This window comes from Carya illinoinensis, chromosome 5 (assembly GCF_018687715.1).
Source record: "Carya illinoinensis cultivar Pawnee chromosome 5, C.illinoinensisPawnee_v1, whole genome shotgun sequence".
NCBI lineage: Eukaryota > Viridiplantae > Streptophyta > Magnoliopsida > Fagales > Juglandaceae > Carya > Carya illinoinensis.
In genome coordinates this window covers 14,211,420-14,231,063 of record NC_056756.1, presented here as the reverse complement: position 1 = coordinate 14,231,063, position 19,644 = coordinate 14,211,420, and the positions used below count along the sequence as shown (strand labels likewise).

Genomic DNA, 19,644 nt, shown 5'->3' with positions numbered 1-19,644 from the left:
TTTGGTTAACAAGTATCTCATTGAATTTATTTTGCTTATATTGCTAAACACTCAAATATTGATGTAGAACTTGTAAGAATATTGGATATTAATTTAGTTAATGATCAAACCTTTAACATCATAACATTTTATCATGCTTTTCAATCGACGTCCATGACAGTCGACTTGGTGGTAATTCTTTCCCTTTAGAGGCTTCACTTATCGATCAGATTTCAATAACTTAACACAAGCTCTATATATAATATTAAGACATTTTGGTTACATAAATGAGATGAGACAAAAGTTAAAATTTGAAAATTGAATAAAATATTATTATAATATAAATTTTTAAATATAAATTTTATTTTAAGATTTAAAAAAGTTGAATTATTTATTATATTCTATGTGAAAATTTTAAAAAATTGTAATGATTAAATAAAATGAAATAATTTATATTGTGTAATCAAACGAAACATTAATCCAATCTATATGTCGTCCCCAATGTGACTTGAACTCATAAAAAAAAAAAAAAAAACCCTTTCATTTGTGATCTTTCGTTAGAAAAAGCAATAACATAATTTGATTGATAGCATTTTTCATAAACTAAACAAAAATACCTCAAAATTATAAAACTTGAATACAACCTAATGCTGACGAGGTTGTTTAGTTTCCACACATAACCGCTTCAAAACTTTCAACTGCTTCACAAGCTAGTCAAAGACAATATCCCAGTTCCTGTTAATTCATCTACCATGAAATTTGTTCTCTTTCTGCTTTACCATTTTGTTGACAATCATCGACTACTTTATTTTCAATCCAAATTCATTGGCACATAGAAAGCTGGAAAAATGGCATAGAAACATCTAATAGCAACTTATATCTTCTTTGGGATTTGTTTGAAACCTCTGCCCTTCTAACCCAAGTTAAGACTCGAGGGTGTAAAATATAAAGAAGTGGCAAATCATAATGTGAGAATAATGTCTAACTAAAGCATTTAAAGGGAACTTGTAGAACAAATCAAAGAAATCCTCAAACAATGAAGATGTTTTTTTTACTGGGACCTACAAAATTTATACTATAAGAATTAGGACAGCCTTGGCAGTCATTTGCTCAGTTACAACAAATTGTTTGTGCACCAATTTGATGTTGGTGCTCTATAGGGGAGGTCTCCAATAGCCAAAAATATATTAGGATTTGCCACCAGTGCTGTTAACACTTTCTCTAACCATGGTCTTAACAAAGAGCTCACCAGCCCTATATGAGGATCGGACCTGAAAAATCGATGCATATGAAACTTGTAAGATCTGTTTTTTTAAACCAAAATATTAAAATATTGAGCAAATTATCAAGTCACATTACTCCTTAGAAATTAATTTGAAAATTGGTTTTTTTTTTTCCCCCAATTCCTAGATAGAATAAAATATTTAGGTTGTTACCATCAATATTGCAAACCATAATAGAGAGCTCACCAGTGGCCCACTGGCTACATAACGAAATCCAATGGATTCACCATATTCCTTCCAGAAAGCAAACTTTTCAGGGGTAACATACTCTTTAATAGTCAGGTGTAATGGAGTTGGCTGCAAAAAACATTTGTAACCACGTTTAGGTTAGTATCTCTGCCAAGAATGAGTTAAATAGAGCAATTGGTTTTAATATTACAAAGGGCCAAGTAGTGCTGCATCACAATCATGAGCCAGCTTCAAGTATTAAAGAAGATTAAGCTCAGCCAAAATAACAGGCACAAACTTGGCTGGACTCAAGTTAAAAATGATCCCATTTTTCATCTTGCTTAACAAATATGATAGAACTGACTAGGGCAGATTACACCAACCTCTCTCAAAATTTGGGGAAATATTAAGAAGTCACCTCCTATTTGTCACTCTGTTCCAGAGATATGTAATCCACATAACAAGTATACCTATATGACCACACGCATACAATTCCAAAAAGTGACATTTTGTTTTTCAGAAATCAAATTCCCCATCCAAAGCAACCTCGAATGATGATTGCTAGCCAGATTGGTTAGAAGAAGGAAAATCAGCAAAAATAATACCAACCTCAGGAGTCATTGTCATTTTTGAATATAGGACGTAGAACCCTGATATTTTCCCATACAGTAAGGGAACTGGTGTAATCCAATTAACTATCGCTCATCAACTAACCTGTAAATATTGTCCAAGTGTCAAAATGTCAACATCTATAGCCCTTAAATCAGCCATGGCTTCTTTCAACTCATTATCAGATTCTCCAAGGCCCAACATTATAGAAGATTTTGTTATCATGCCCTCCTTGCTGAGCTTGGCATGTTTTAGAACTGACAAGCTCTGTTCATACCTGCATAAGAGAACAACATACATATATCATAAATAGATCAACAATCATATATTTAGAATAGAGATGCAAATCTATAAGGGAGGAAACATTTTGCAAAAGATGGGGAAAAAGCAACAAAAAAATGTATATCATAATGACCAAATATGGCATGCAAAATAGCCCCACTCTCTCAACTAAAATATCCAATTCTACTGGTTGGGGGAAAGATCTTAAATTTAACTTTAATGTTTAAGTGACCGAGTAAGCTGAACAACTTGAAAAGCAAGAGAATAATTAGTCTATATGTGAATGTAATTACCAAGAGGGGGAGCAACTTAGGGTGCCAAACATGTATGTGCACCCAAAAATAAAAAAGACAAGCTTAGTCTTATAAGATAATGAGTGAAAATTTAAACTACAGATGAGAAGAAAAAGAAAATGGACATAACAAGTGGTGCGTCACTGGTATAATTATTAGGAGTCATGACTTGTACAGCTACTTGAAGCTAATGACATTGAGGATGAAACGTAAAGATTTTAGCTCAATAGTGAAGTTTGCTTTACTCACAAATTAATGAATGAGTAACAACAATCAAGAACTATTCATAAAAAATTCAGAAGAAAGATGACCAGTATTGCCAACTCACCCAGCCCTAGGATCTTTGACAATTCGCTGAAGCCGTCTCACAGTCTCAATATTATGGGCAAATACATCCAACCCAGAGTGTACCAGAGTCTCTACGGCCTTCAAATCACCCCGAAAATCAGAAGTTAAACACTCAACCATGATCTTGGGCTTGAGTTTCTGCAAAAGGAGTGGTATAGTATCCAACAAAACTAAATTCTTACTCTTAACCTCTTTTGCTATCATATTCATAACAAAACCAAGTAAAATGTACCTCAAGACCATAGCCAGAAAGATCTACACACCTTCATAGTTTTGACGGTTTGAGAAAAATGCCCACCTCCACCGTTAGGTAGATCATCACGATCCACACTTGTTAGAACAATATAGTCCACACTACATATATTTGAAAAAGAAGAACATAATTTGAGTTATCAAAATTGCATTTAGAAAGCACATGATAAAATATGCATAATAAGCCAGTGCTAATGGCAATATATCAACTTAACAACGTCTAATAAATGTTTAAGTTATTGACAACTTTCAAGATTTTACAAAATATAAAACTACCAGAAACAAAAGTTGTATCGAACAGAAGAACAAGTGTCAAGCATCATATTATTATGTTCTTGTTCCAGATATTTACAATGGACTGCATTAATCTAGCCCTTTATTTAAGGAGCCATAAATTTATAAGAAGAAATCACGATGGCATATGTATTTTAAATTTTCATCGTTCCCGAGCTCAAAAGCATTAACATACCCCCAACTTGCGATAGCGTTGGTAGTGTTTTGTGGTTCCGATGGATTAGGAGGTGCGGGGTTTCTGTTGGTTTTGACAGCGCAAAATCTACAGCCTCGGGTGCAAGTATCCCCAAGAAGCATGATCGTGGCAATGGCAACACCGTCTCCGCCTCCATTCCAACACTCGCCAATCTTAGGGCACTGCGCTTCCTCACAGACGGTGTTGAGATTCAAGCGTAAGAGCGAGTCCTTGACCTGCTCGTACCTCTCTCCTTGAGGGGCTCTCTGCCTCAACCACTCGGGCTTCATCGCATTTGGGTCTCTCCCCGTGTAGGGCCCCATTCCTCCTGGGTAGGGCCCACTCTTCTTCGCCACCATAGAATCCCACGACGGCGCGGCTTCGTGTCAATCTTTGATGAATTCTCATTCTCCTAGAACTACAAGGCAAATTACATGAAAAAAAATACTGGGAGAATAATTCGAGGATTTGGAGTGTGGGAGTTTTGGAAATGGGATTGAGAAAGGACAAGGATTCGAAACCGATTGTTGAATAATTTTTGCCATTTTCGTTGAAAAGCACCACCGAATCTGTAATTTTAAGAATTCAGAAAGAGAAATCTTATGTCTGAGAGAGAGAGAGAGAGAGAGAGAATGTGTCAGTATGTTAATTCTTAAGAGAGGAGGCGAGTACCGTGGCCGTTGGGGTACTTTGGTTTCTCCGTCGGGAGTTCAATGACCACAACCGTTTCTTTGGCTGGTTTGGTAGTTTCAACCCCCAATAGTGCCAACACCCAATTCCATTTTGTACTTGCAAAGCATGGATTATCATCGACACATTTTAAGAAGGGTAATGTCGTTTTTTTTTTTTTTTTTTTTTTGCATCCAATTTTTTTTTTTTTTTAAACAAACAGCTAACATATATATTGATAAAAGAAACAAGCAGTTATCTAGCAGTATATTTACAAAGGTGGGTCCTTCCCACTGTGGAAGTTTAATAGGGAGGGGGGAATTACAATTAGTGAAATATTTCCAAATAGAGATTTGGAGGCAGTCCACTATGCAATAGAATGCGTACATCAATTTTCATGTCGATGTATTTTTTTAAGTTCCCATATGTGGAAATCTTTAAGAGCAGTCCTTGCATCCTGGATAGTAGATTGTACAGTCCAGTTAAGGATGTAGTTAGGATCTTGGATAGCTCTAAGTGTGTTGAGAGAGTCTCCTGCTACCACCAGTTTTTCAATTCGGATTCTTCTTGCTTCCTTAAGCCCTGTCAACATTGCTTCTGCTTCTCCTTGATTTGGGTTTGTGTTGCATATCTGCTTTGTAGTCACAAAGAGGATTGAACTAGCTAGTGATTTACAAATGGCTGCTGCTGTGCTATCATTTTGTCTGAATGTAACATCAAAGGTGAGAACACAATGATCCATAGTGAGAGGTCCCAGAGAGTTGCCATGATTAATATGAATATTGTCCCAAGCATCACCGTGATCTTTGAAATTTTTTTTTTTTTTTGTGGACAAGATGAAAGCATTTAAATCAGGTTTAAAATCTTCATGAAGGACCTTGTTTCTAAGAAACCAAATACTATCCATAGCCAAAATTGCAAAAATTTGGAATTGATGTTCTTCCTCTTTGGAAATACCTAAATCACTAACTGGGTCTAGAATACATTTTATCCACTTACTAGTGTCATTTTGAGCAAAGTGAGAAATGCTTAGAGGCCATGGGGAATTTCTCCATAAGATTCTAGTGAAGCTTCAATTTAGAAAGAGGTGAGATTGAGTTTCTTCACCAGTGTTGCAAACAAGATAGTCAGTATCTTCCTGATTGAGATTGACAAAATTTTTTATGCAGGCTTTTGTTGGAATAATATTTGATAAGATTTTCCAACAGAGCAACTTGAGCCTATCCTGAATCTTTAACTTCCATAGTTTGTTTCCACATAACAGCTGGGATGTTTTTATTGTTCTCTGGGCTATTTTGATCATGAGATAAGCTAAGGGCAGCATAGGCAGACTTTACACTATATTTACCATAGTGATGATAAGTCCAGATCGGTTGATTAGAGAGGTTTTGAAAGTTATGCTGGGCAATAGGAATTTTTTCAATCTCATTGACTGTGTGTTGTTGAAAGAGTGTTTGCAGGAGAATAGTGTTCCATCTCCTTAGTTCCTCCATCATAAGTTCAGAGACTCTAAGATTCAGATCAATTGGAACATTTTTGTCTTTTGGGACCAGTGTGAAATTTTGGTTTCTGGGAATCCAAGGGTTTGACTAAACTTTGGTATCAATTCCATTGTAAATCTAAAGACAAAGCCCTTTTCTTAAAAAATCTTTTTGCTTGATGATGCCTTTCCAAATCCAAGAGTCAGTAGACTTTGGATTGGTATCTAAAAAGGATGAATTTTTTAGGTATTTCTCAGCTAGCACTTTTCTTCAAATGGCATTGACACCTGTAATCATATACCATCCAAATTTTGAGAGGAAAGCTTTGTTAAAATCTGAAACCAGTCTTATTCCCAATCCACCCATAGACTTTGGCTTACAAATAGAATTCCATGATTTGAGTGTGAGGTTATGAGACTTTTCAGGAGAGAAACCCCACCAAAATTTCATGAAAGTACGATCCAAGTTGCTAGCGAGGCCTTTTGGGATTGTGATGGTGGACATGAGATAGGAAGGCATTGTACTAGCAACCGTTCTTATGAGGGTGGTGCGACCTGCTTGAGATAGAAGTTTTGATTTCCAACCAACCAATTTTTGGGAGATCCTTTGTTGAACTTCTTGGAAGTGGACTTTCTTTGATCCATTGAAAGAAAGAGGCAAATCGAGGTATTTAATTCGAGAAGAAGCATTCTTTAGATAAAAAACAACCTTAACATGTTGTCTTTGACATATTGGTGTGTTGTCACTAAATTTTAAGGAAGACTTACTAGTATGGATTCTTTGTCTTGACCAAGAAGAGTATTTATCCAAACAGTTCTTGAAGCTATTTGAGGTGGATTGATTAGCCTTTCTGAAGAATATTAAATCATCAGCAAAGAGAAGATGTGAGATAGTGAGGTTATTTCTACTGATAGAGATTCCTTGTATGTTTCCTAAGCTTTCTTCTCTGGCAATGAGTCTAGTAAGAACTTCTGTGCCTAGGATAAAAAGGAAGGGTGAGAGGGGATCACCCTGTCTTAATCCCCTACTTGGCTTGACAAAACCATTAGGAGTGCCATTTATGATAACAGAGAAAGAGACTGTCATGATACACTCTTTAATCCAGTTGATCCATGTTTGTCTAAATCCCAGGCACTCTAAAATCCTAAGAATAAAAACCCATTCCATGAAGTCAAAAGCCTTTTCCATATCAATCTTTATTGCCATTGAACCATTTTTCCCTTTTTTCCTATTTAAGAAATGAAAGAGTTCCTGGGCCAAAATTGTGTTTTCCTGAATGATTCTACCTAGCACAAAAGCAGTTTGGTATGTGGAGATAATTTTTGTGAGAATCTTTTTTTGAGTCTGTTTGCCAAAATTTTTGCAATAACTTTATAGCAAACATTTGAAAGACTAATGGGCCTATAGTGTTGGAGTATTGGGGTTGTTAGTCTTTGGGATGAGGGCAATATAAGTATAATTGACTTCTTTAATAAGTTTTCCACTCAGAAAAAAATTGCGAACAACTTTGCTAAAATCATCCTTAACAATTTTCTAATAATGCTTATAAAAAAGGCCGGTAAACCCATTAGGATCAGGGGCTTTTTTGGAAGGGGTTTAGCGAAGGGTATGGAAAATTTCATCTTTGGAAGGGATTTCACAAAGGAAGTTGTTATCCTGAGCTGAGATTTTTTCAGGGAATAGAGATTCAAGCTCCTGGCTTATGTTTGGGTTTGAAGTTGTGTAGACTATTTTAAAATGATCCAAGAAAGAACTCTGAATGACATTTTGGTCCTCAGTCCAATTGTTTTGACTAAGCTTAAGACTCTCAATGGTATTTCGACGTCTCCTAACTATGGTTGAAAGATGGAAGAATTTTGTATTTAAATCTATGGTGGTTAACCATTGAACTCTAGATTTTTGTCTCCAGAGGATCTCTTCTCTCTTTAGTAACTCATTCAACGTTGCTTTTAGATCCTCCTCAATTGCCAAAGAAATAGGGTTAAGATCTTTTTCTTGAATGGTTAAAAGAGTAGTGTTTGTCTCTCTAATTGATGTTTGGATATGACCAAAGTGAGTTTTGTTCCAAACTTTTAATGCTCTTTGAACTAGTTTGAGTTTTTTTGAGTAAAATGAAGCTCGGGTTGCCCATGACATTGCTATTCCAAGCATTTTAAACAACCATTTGAATAGTGTGGTCTCTTATCCAGAATTCTTCAAATTTGAAACTAGTCTTATGGAAGTTCTTACATTTTGTTTCAAGAATGATGGGGGAATGGTCAGAAGCACTTAAAGGGAGATGCCTAAGAGAGGAGTTTGGAAATAAATCTAACCAAAATTGGTTTACAATACCCCTATCTAATATTTCTCTAATATGACCTAGACCTTGTCTATTATTTGTCCAAGTGTATTTTGGTCCATTGTAACCTAGGTCTATCATACCACTCTGATTCATGTATTCAAGGAGACCATAATGACTGGAGGTATTTGCAAAGGGGCGACCTCTATATTTTTTATTTTGACTAAGGATAACATTAAAGTCTTCTATGTCAAGTCTAGGTCCTTCAAAATTTGTTCCACTTATCCTTAATCTTTTCCAAAAATTTTCTTTTTTACTTATATGTGTAGGGTAATAAATCAAATTAATCAGCGAAGGAGTATAAATAGGGTCTGAATACACAAGCATGGAGATTATATTACAGTGAACCATCACTAGCTCTACATCAAGACCATCCACCCATAATACCAAAAGTCCCCCCCATTTATCATTTGAAGGGGCATAGATAGAGTTTGTAATATGAATTTCGTTGATTATGTGGTAATGATTTTTCTTTTATAAAAAGGCGTGAATTTATTATTAAAAAATTAATTTATTTAAGTAAATTAAATATTTATTTATTTTTTAAAAAATATATAATATTTGTATATTTTATGATAGTAAAAAATAGAGAAAAATGATCTGTAAATGTGTAAGTACCGCATAATTATTTTGAAAAAAAGTAAATAAATGCAAGATTTATATAAAAAAATTTAATGTTTTAATAGTACATACTTTTACACAGCAATTATACAATTCACAATTATACATAATATTATTCTTTTAAAATTTGAGTCTTACGTATTAAATTATATTGCATAAATAGCGTGATATAGAAATATTTAAATAGCACAACCTTTGTATCTTGTGGGCAATATATGAATCCACGGATGTATTAGATTAGTAAAAGAATCATTAAAGTTAATAACATTTTAGAGAATAAATCGTTATTCTCTATATTTTTAAAAGCATAAATCGTTACTCTATATATTAACTAACTCACTAGAAAAAAATGTCGACAATTACTGGATAATTAATTTTAAGTCATGTCTACATGAGAATGTCACACATAGAGTTGCAACCCCGACCCGCCGCTACCAGGTGGATTCTACCCTTCCCGTAGTGATTTATTAACACTTATTAAAAACTTCATAAATTAAAATATCCATAATTAATCTTTAATTGGAATTTTAACCCATTAAAACAAAAATAAAGTGAATTAAATACTTAGTTAATGATACATCATGCAATACATTTTTTAAAATAAATATATAATACTTATGCACTTTAAAATTCTATCTAATATTACTCACTCATAAATTATTGACGATGCTTCTTCTAATTAAACATCTAAACTTTTTTTCCCATGGACTTCTTAAAACCCCACAAATACATAGGACATATACAAGAGCCACAAATTCCAAAAGAATCTCATGGAGGAATGTCAAGCCATTTGAAATCATCCCTTTAACTTTTGAATCTCTTGGACTTTACTATTGGACAATCTGAAGTTCCCAAATTCCACAATCAAAGTCCCTTCGATTGATTCGAGCAAAACCATCTCTTCAACTTACGCATGTTGGTTGTTTCGAGTAAAAAATCAATTCCACAAACAAAATCCCTTTGATTTGAAACTTTACAAAAAAAATCCCTAACAACAAAATCCTAAACCCTCAATCCACAATAAAATCATCACACCACTTCTAAATCAACATCACAATAAAACATATTTCAAAAATATTTACATGTTATTTGAAACTCACGGCAGGATGTTTAGGTGCTGCTGAAAGCCTTGAAAGCAAAGGGCTTCGATTGGTGCTGCTGCAACGGACAGGTACTACTACGATGGACTACTACTAATGTGGCAAACAGAAGGTGCTGTGATGAAATAGAAGGTGCTGGACGAAGGTTTGTCTAGGTAGAAGGGGATCGAAAAAAAAAAGGAAGTGATTTCGCAAACACAAGAGGGGATCGAAAAGACAATGATTTTTTAAAGATGGAGAAATGAAAGAAACCCTAGCAGAAATGGAGAAATGAATGAGGGAGAAATTAAGGGTGGGTAGTGGGGCCCCACACCCAGCAGCACCGCCTCGTTCGCCCTTCCCCCACCCATACGGGGTGGGGGTTTTGTACCACTTGTGCGGGGGGCAAGGGGCCCTACCCACACAAGAGGCCTCTAGCGGAGGCGGGGGAAGGAGGGGGCTAAGCCCAGCTCTATATTTCCCTCGCCCCACTCTGCATATCATTTTTATATATATACACATTCATAAATGAAACGGTGCCGTTTTATCCATGACAAAACGATGTCGTTTCATTAAGAGTCTTAAGTTCCCCTCCCCTTCCTTCTTCTCAAACTCTCTCTGTGTTTCTCAGACTGTCATTCTCTCCATCTCTCGTGCCTCTCTTTCTCTCTCTCTCTCTCTTGCACAACGCACTATATCTATCCAGACTTCATGTATCCTCTCTCACCGTCACGTGGTACTACCAAAGGTGAGACTCTGCCACTCCACTGTCAAGTTTCTGTTTCTCCATTTTTATTTTTTATTTTTTTGAGTTTGGATCGAAGATTGGAGGAAGAATGGGTTGAATCGGAGATGGAGGATGGAAATTTGTGAATTTGTATGATGTGGATTCGTGGATTGTGATTGTGCATGTGTATTATGTTGAACCGATTGTTTTATTTTTTATTTATTTATTTATTTTTTGTAGTTTGTAGGGTTTCGGATTGAAACTCTAAATTAGTTTAGGGTTCCAATCCGAAACCCTAAATTGATTTAGGATTAGAACCCTAAACTAATTTAGGGTTCCAAATCTAAAACCCTAAACTAATTGATTTAGTTTCGGATTTAGAACCCTAAATTAGTTTAGGGTTCCAAATCCGAAATCTTAAATTAATTTAGGGGTTTCAATTGAAAGTTGAAATCCTAAATCAATTGAATTTTGTAATAATTAACTAGGCAGCATTTAACTAATTAAATTTTCAAAGCATATATGCAACTTACCTCAATTTTCTTCCTATCCACACCTTGACTGTTTCATGGAAATTGTTTAGAAAAAGCCAACTTGATTTAGGGGTTCAATCTAAAACCTCAAAATTTATTTAGGGGTTTGAAACTCTCAGAACTAAAAAACAATTTTTTTTTTGGTGTTTTTTAATGTCTTGTGTTGGCTTAGCACGTTACCTTGTTTTTTCATGTGTGGTGTATTATACTACTATTATAATTTTATTTTATTTTTTATATATATATTTTTATGTTTTGTGTTGCTTGATTTAAATTTTTTTTTTTATTATATTGGAGAATCAGGATTGTCTTCTCAAAGTGATCTAAATTTCAGTGATAGCTCTCATGCCCCAGCTAGTAACCCTGTCCTAGAATCTAACCCTACTCCAACTCCTATAGGGAGTACACCTTACCATGCCCCCCAACCCACACAAGCAAAAAACATGTTTCGATTATTTGGTCTTACTTTACCAAACTAAAGGGTGGTGACCCCAATAATCTCCAAACTAAATGTAATCACTGTGAAAAAATATATGGATGTCACTATAGGAAACATGGTACATCCCAGATGAAGGTCCATTTAGAGGAACAATGTAAAAAGAGTCCAATATTAAGATTCTTACTAGAGAAGAGTCAATCTAGACTAGATATTGGAATAAAAAAAAATGGCAGATGAGAGTAGTGGGGGTCCAACGTTGAAGGAGTATATGAAGTATAATCTCGATGAGTGTAGAAAGAATGTAGCTTGTATGGTTATCATAGACGAGTTACATTTTTAGTTTGTGGACGGGAGAGAGTTTCAAGAACTTGTCTAAGAATTGAAATCTAGATTTATGGTTCCTTCTCTCCACACTGGGGCAAAAGATATTAAAAAGATGTATATAAAAGATAAAGATATTTTGAAGGGTCAATTGGCGAGTTTGGTAGTTTGCCTCACTGCCGATACTTGGACTTCTATCCATAATATGAATTACATGTCTTTAACTGTGCATTTAGTTGATTCTAGTTGGATTCTTTATAAAAAGATTATTAAGTTTTGTTAAATAACTGATCACAAGGATGAGACAATTGAAAAGGATTTGGAGGCCGCAATAAAGGAGTGGGAGTTGGCACGAGTTTTGACAGTTTCGGTTGATAATGCCTCGTCTAATGATGTCGCTTTGGGATATCTGAAGACTTATCTCAGAGAGGCAAATAATACATTCTTGGGTGATGAATATTTGCATGTTAAATGTGCTGCACATATCTTCAATATAATTGTACTGAGAGGTTGAAAGATGTTGATGACTTGGTTGTACGAGTTAGAATGACTGTAAAACTTGTAAGGTCTTCTCTTTCTAGATTGGAGATATTCAAGATTGAGGCGAAAGTTGCGGGCATAACATCGAAGAAGAGTCTTTGTACTGATGTTCCTACCAGATGGAATTCAATCTTCTTGATATTTAAGACAGCCTAAGAATATAAAGCAGCCTTTCAATTATTGGGTGATGAAGACATTCAATATATCGAAGACTTTGATGAGCACGGGGAATTAGGAAAGCCTAATGATTGTTGCCCAGATGACTAATACAAGAGGGGAGGTGAATTTGGTTATATTTTAAAAAAATTAACAATTATAATTTAAATACACAATATAAAATACAAATAAAATATGAAGCAGAAATAAATATAAAGAGTAAGGGTAAGAGAAAAGCAAACTCAATATGTTAACGAGATTCGGCCCCACTGTCTACGTCCTCACCCCAAGTTACCAATTGAGGATCCCCAAATTCACTATTCAACCCCTTTCAGGTGGAGATAGAAACATATTGCACCTTTGAACAATACTACTACAAAGGATCCATGTAGAACACCCTCTACACTTACAATCATCTTACATATGGTGATTCAACTATTCCCTATGTAAAATACTTTCTACACGCACAAGGGTTATATACACCATTTTATTGATATAAGAGTTGATAGTGGGTAAGTTATCAGAAAACATTCATCAATGAGTGAAATAAAAACAATACAGTGCAAACTATATCTCTATTAAAATAAATAAGGTTTAAGGCTCAATGTTTAGAGAATGGAGAATGAAAGCTTTGAATGAATGTTGTATGCTTTTGGTGTTGTGAATGTGAATCTCTCAAATGATCTATTTATAGGCATATGAGACTTCATATTCAAATTTAAAAAGATTCACATATCAAAGATAATATCATTTGCTTTTCAAAAATTTCAAACTCAATTTTTTTACTTTTTACATATAACAAAAAAAGTACACTTTACTTTTCAAAAATTTCAAACTTAATCTTTTTACTTTTTGTATATGACAAAAGGAGCACACTTTATCTTTCAAACAAAATCATCTATCTTTTGCATAAGTCAAAAAGAGCATCAATCACTTTTCAAAATATTCAAATAAAACATGCACATATGAAAGATGACAATCAATCATCTTTAATATTTTCAAAATTTTCAAATAAAATCATCTACTTTTTGCATAAGTAAAAAATAACATCAATCATTTTTTAAAATATTCAAATAAAGCATACACATGTGAAAGATGACAATCAATCATCTTTAATATTTTCAAAATTCAACATTTCATCATCACATGTGAAATATGATAATTAATTATCTTTCAAAATTTTCAAATTTAATTTTTAAAATCTTCATGCACATGTAGAAAATGTATTTTAATACTTTATAATAAAATATTAATTTTGAGTCTTAATCCTAATTTCAAATTTTTAAGAAATTTACAACATTACTCTATAATTTTAATGTAAACTTGTTTCTTCTTACTCATACTTGGTTCTTGATATGCTTGATTCTATTATGTAGACAACTTAAGGTTGAGACTCCTTTATTTTTTGAATTCATTTGTTATCATCAAAATTCACATGTAGATATATAATTATACGAAATTTGAAACCTTGGATTTAATAATGATGATGATTAGGAGGTAGTTTCTATTTTTGTTGATTTTCTCGGACTTTTTTACAATATTACTTTGAAGTTATCTAGTTTTCTGTACCCTACATCCCATGAGTTTTGTCAACAAATATGTAGGGTGAAAGAAGAATTAGAAGACATGTATAGGGGTTCCAATTAAAGAATGATGGAATAGCATTGACCATGAATATCAAATATGATAAGTATTGGAGAGATTTGAGTAGACTAAATATTTTGTTATATGTGACTGTTATTTTTTATCATTGTCTGAAACTTTCTGGCATGTTATATGGTTTGAAACTTGCACACGATCAGGTATGAGCTAATGTTTTTGGTGAAATGGCCTGAGATACCTTGATTAAATTATATGATGAGTTTAATGCAATTAAGGATGATACTGCGTTTACTACACTTACGCCTACCCCCAATGCCTCCTCCAGACACCAGGCCAACAAAGAAGTATAAATTGGCGTGGACTAAGACCCTTGCATAGAATCTCACACTAGTCCATCAATCTATGGAGATAGTTTCGAAGTTAGACAACTATTTATCAAGGGATCTTATTCAAGATTATGATGATTTCAATATATTAGGATAGTGGAAGGCGGCAACAAAGAAATATCTTATTCTTTGTAAGATTGCCTGCTGTATTTTGGTCATCTCTATTGGCACTGTTACCTCAGAGTTAGCCTTTAGTACTAGAGAGCGCATATTTGATCATTTATGTAGTTCATTGTCTTCTACAATTATGGAGGCATTGATATGCACATAAAGTTGGACGATGAGAAAGGATATTCATGTTCCGGATATTTAGATTTTAAGGAAACCGATGAGGATGAGGGTGGTGATAAGTTTGGATTTGGACCACCTAATAATTCTTGTTTTTATTTTATTATTGTGATTGATTTATATTCATTTTAATTTCATCGATATTAATTTTAGTATTAATTGTTGTAGCAACACATGAGACGGCGTCTACCTCTGCTATAATATGAATATGTGCTCAAGTCTCAAATCTCAATGAGTTAATAAAAAGACTACTTGTCTGGACCGCCCCAAATGTCACAGTCAAAAACTCAAACAACTCTATCTTTAGAATATTCAAATTTGAATAATTTGTTCGTATTATGTATTCAATGATTTGTAATGTTAATACAATGTCCATTCAACATTTTTATGTTTATAGTTTTGTAATTGTTTAGCCTTTCAATTTTATAATAGCTTAGTTATTATTATTAATTTATTAAGTATTAGACTAGTAGTCTGTAGTAGTATTTCATTTGCTATAAATTAGTAAATTTGTATCGTGTACATATTATTTAACTTATTTTTATTCATGTAACTTTTGTTTTATCTGGTTTTTAAATTTTTTTATTTTACTTATAATTTTATAGGTCTAAAATGGCCCAAAAGCTATTTCTGAGCCTAAAAGAAAAGCTCATGGGTCATTTTAGGCCAATTTCAGCGATTTCTAGATTATTTTAATTTTGACCCACAAATTACTTCTAGACCAAAAGTTCAGTAGGGGGCGGGGGTTATTCCCCCCCACCCACACCCTGTTATCTGAGATGGGGTGTTCCCCCCGCACTTCGGAGGTGGGGGATGGGGAGAAATTTTCCCCTCTGCCCATGTAGGGGCTGGGGGTAGAGTAGGGGCTATCCCGCCCCGTAGGGGCAAGTAGCACCTCTAGAAAAAATGGAGTAAAAATATTACGGAGGAAGAAAAGAAAAGAAAAATGAGTTCGAGAGAAAGAGTCTCAAGGGAGAGGAAGTATTTTTTATTCACTTTGGTCTAGCTAAGATAAAAACAAATATGATCTCTAACCTCAACTTACGGTAGGAAAAGCTATATTCTTTTAAATTTACATAATTTAATATAGACTATTTTTGGGCTTGGAGTTCTCATGGAAGAAGGAGCTTGTGGAGGATTAACCGTAGTGGGAGAGTGCCAAGAAAAATTATGGAGGTGCTTGCTGCCATTGCCTAGAAGGGTGCAGTGTGTCTCGGACTGTGTTTGTTCCATCTAGTTTGTTGAGTGGAACCCAGTTTCTAAAACTTTAGGTCATAGGTTGGGATTCGTGTCATTCAATATAGGCCCACTTATCCACTGAAATAACCGAATGATGCTTTAATAAATGTGGGGCGATCAGCCCAATAAGATTTCTAACAAAGTTGGGCCCAGTGTTACATGGATTATAGTGGGCAACACAAAGGTAACAAACCTTGTACGCATTATCACATGAATAGTCATCACTTAACAACTTAATTTTTCTTATTCCATTGATCAGGACGCCAGTGCAGAGAAAGAGTCGGTCTTTGGAAAATAAAGACCGGGAACAGTTGTCATGGTCAGAAAAGGAAGGAAAAAAATTAAAAAAAAAAATAAAAAAAAATAAATGATAATTGCAATCGTAACTACAAATGAATAAATAAGAGATTCACGTGAAAATAAATTAATTTTTAATAATGAATCTCTCTTTCTTTAAGTGACTAAATAGTACTTACACAATTCACGACTGTATATAATATTTTATTCATAAGAAAATGTTCTAAAAACACAGTGGGAGAGAGAGAGGGTCTTGGAAAAATTTCCTGATATAGATACGAAATGGAGCCGACCATAGGCGAAATGATTGTGTCTAAATCCGTTAATGAACAGAACTACATAGAACAGTGTTATGAATGGTACTGTCTGGAAGTGTCAAAGGCAGACATATAGGAATCTCATGGCTGGGCATCATCAAAACCCTTCATGAATATTATTATGTACCAGAGAACCCAGTAAAGCAGTACGTAGTTCAGAAAAATACAAATAAACTACTATTAATTACAGCTGGCTGCAGGGACCAAGGAGAGGCCTGGAGCTGCAAGGAAGGGGCAGAGGCTTGGGAGAATGATTTTACACCAGCAGAGAAAGGTGGAGATTCCGAGTTTGAAAATAGCTAGTTTCCTTGTTTGGAATTTCAGTACGTATTAGTCGTCCCATCACAAAATTAAGACAGTACCCATCCTCTCAAATTCATCACTGCGACAGTGAAATCTGATTTTAGCACCTGTCTTTTTCAGGTTTCCTTCTCTGTCGTTGCACCCACAAAAGAAGGAATGGATTACAGGACCTCTTCTCTCGACTATCTTTTTCATGCATTCACATTTTCTCTCTCTCGATATATATTATATATATACCTAATATATGAACCCAGGCAGGGCAGCTACGGTTTCTTTTTAATTTTTCTGGTTTCTTTGGATCTTGTAGTTTTTTGTTTTGTTTTTCTTGTGGGGGCCGGCCGGTAAGTATCGTTCTTACGTGAAGGGCATATAAATATATATATATATACTAGCTTGTTCAAATATATATTTATCTTGTACGAGATCAAGGGTATCTCACTCTTTGAAAGCAATTTCATACGACTACTTTTCTAGCTAGCTTTTAGTTGATCTACATATATATATATATATGCTAGACTGAAAACAAGTCGATCTACGACTTCGTGGTGCAATCATATTATATGTATATAAAAAAACGATTCCAGAACGTCGATCGTGGGTGCAAATGCAATCGTTCATGCTTGGTTTCAAATGATGAAAGTTGAGTTACATTCAATCTGTCGACATTAACAAAATATATGAAATCGCGCTATCCAACATACGGCATGCAACAATATTGCATGCCCTGTTCTCAACCCCACAAACTTTCAATGCAGACGAATTAAGAATGTTCCTACCTACTCGAATATATTTGAATCTATTTCTGAGACTGAGAATACTAGATGCATGGATTGATCTAGATCCGGAGTACGTACATATTGATCCCCAGCTTGGAAGAGCTAGCTAGCATGCGTATCCTCATTGATCTATATATAATATTTATGAACCGAACATGAATATATCTAGTAGTCATGACCAGTAGTAGTACTACTCATGATCAAGCCCATGGACAAGCAGATCGAGGTTTTTTACCTCGATCTTCTTTTAAGGAGATTCACTTTTGATCTACCTTAGCAAGTACTGCACGAATCATGTGAGTACGTATTATATATGTATTTCCATTTTCATGATCTCAATATCATGTATTATATAGAATTTTTGTTTTAGTTAATGACCAAAATACTGTTTTTATCAATAATTATACATTATATATGCATTGTCTGGCCTAGCTCGATCGATATGATCATCGTATGGGGGTAGCTAGCTAGGCGCGCGGGCGACTTAATTCATTGACATCTCACTGCATGCAAAGGGATTGAATTCCACAATTATGTCCCTGCCAGCTTGTAGTACTTTCGGATTCATGTAATGAATTATAAAGTGATGAAAATGGAAACTGGAGGGGTAAAATAACCAACAAACTCGCATGCATGAGTAGATCGATCGATACACGTAGTACTACGCTAGACATCAATTAATATCCATGGGCTCCGTCACGGTGTTGATCAATAATAGTCCAATAATATAATTGACTATTCAGTACTACTCTTTGAATTATGATCTGCAGGCTCGGATACATGATATCACTTATCCAAAACGGGTTATCGAAATAGATTATCAAATGTTATCATGTTATTCTCAATCATACATATATTATATATATATATATATGTATATAATATATTGATATGATATGTTGAAAAATATGATCACGAGAAAACTGTTCTGTTGTGACTAGTTAGTTCTTTCCTGCATAAATGATTATTCTTTTTTAAAATGAGTATGTTTTAATTGCAAATAGTAATTCTCGTCATATATAATTCGTTATAAATGGTCATTGTTTTTAGTGAATGGAGACTTTATATATTCAAGCTACAACTTGCATAATTTCTTGTCGATCAATGTGGTAAATGAAATAATGGGAAAAACATTTTACACGTGATCTCCAAATTATCCTAATTCTTCATGTCAACAACGTGTTTCGTACGACTAAGGGTTAGGTTCTCAACAGTCCAGGTTTTCGGTTTTTTGGACCTGCAATGACAAATAGAGTAAGAAAGGGTGGCCCTGGGATGACCTACGAAACCTTCGATGCCTAGGTTAGCGATAATTCTTCGGTGTTTTGGAAAGTAGAAAATTTAGTAAGTAAAAATGCTTAATAGAGAGAATTTGATTAGAGAGATAAGATGATCCATTTACGTGAGGGTTGAGGGACTTTATATACTCAGCCTCAGGGGCCATACCCTGCGACTTGGGGGGAAGGAAAGTTCTCCTGGAACTTCTTTTGCCATACCACCTTTAATGTAGCGTGACCTTCTGGGTTCAATCATTAATGCAGCATAATTGTCTGATGAATCTTTTAATGTGGCATGATTTTCCTGTGTTGATTTGGAGTCTCGTCCCCTCTCTTTGGCTTGCTTCCTTCCCTTTCCTCTGATTTAGCTTCCCGCATTCTTTGTGTAACGTTTCATTCTGACCCGGACAAGCACGTCTAACTTCCATGGGCCTTGGGTCCCATTCGGGTTGCTGGGAGATTTTGTGGGTCTAGATCAGGTTTCTCAAGTCTTCTAGATATCTAATCTGGGCCAATCCTCATGGGTCTGGGGCTCGGGAAAAATCTCCTCAACACTTCCATTTTGTAGTATT

At 34.7% G+C, this 19,644-nt stretch overlaps 1 protein-coding gene across 1 annotated transcript; it reads right to left on the bottom strand.

Moving 5' to 3' along the window:
• Positions 1–1,166: 1,166 nt before the first annotated feature.
• Positions 1,167–7,039, bottom strand: LOC122310111 (lipoyl synthase, chloroplastic-like). Its single transcript, XM_043123996.1, has 7 exons — positions 6,844–7,039; positions 3,684–4,011; positions 3,226–3,316; positions 2,943–3,100; positions 2,145–2,316; positions 1,449–1,559; positions 1,167–1,250 (listed from the first exon to the last, which is right to left on the bottom strand). The coding sequence occupies exons 1-7, from the start codon at positions 7,037–7,039 to the stop codon at positions 1,167–1,169; spliced, it is 1,140 nt and encodes a 379-aa protein (XP_042979930.1).
• Between the last annotated feature and the right edge of the window lie 12,605 nt (positions 7,040–19,644).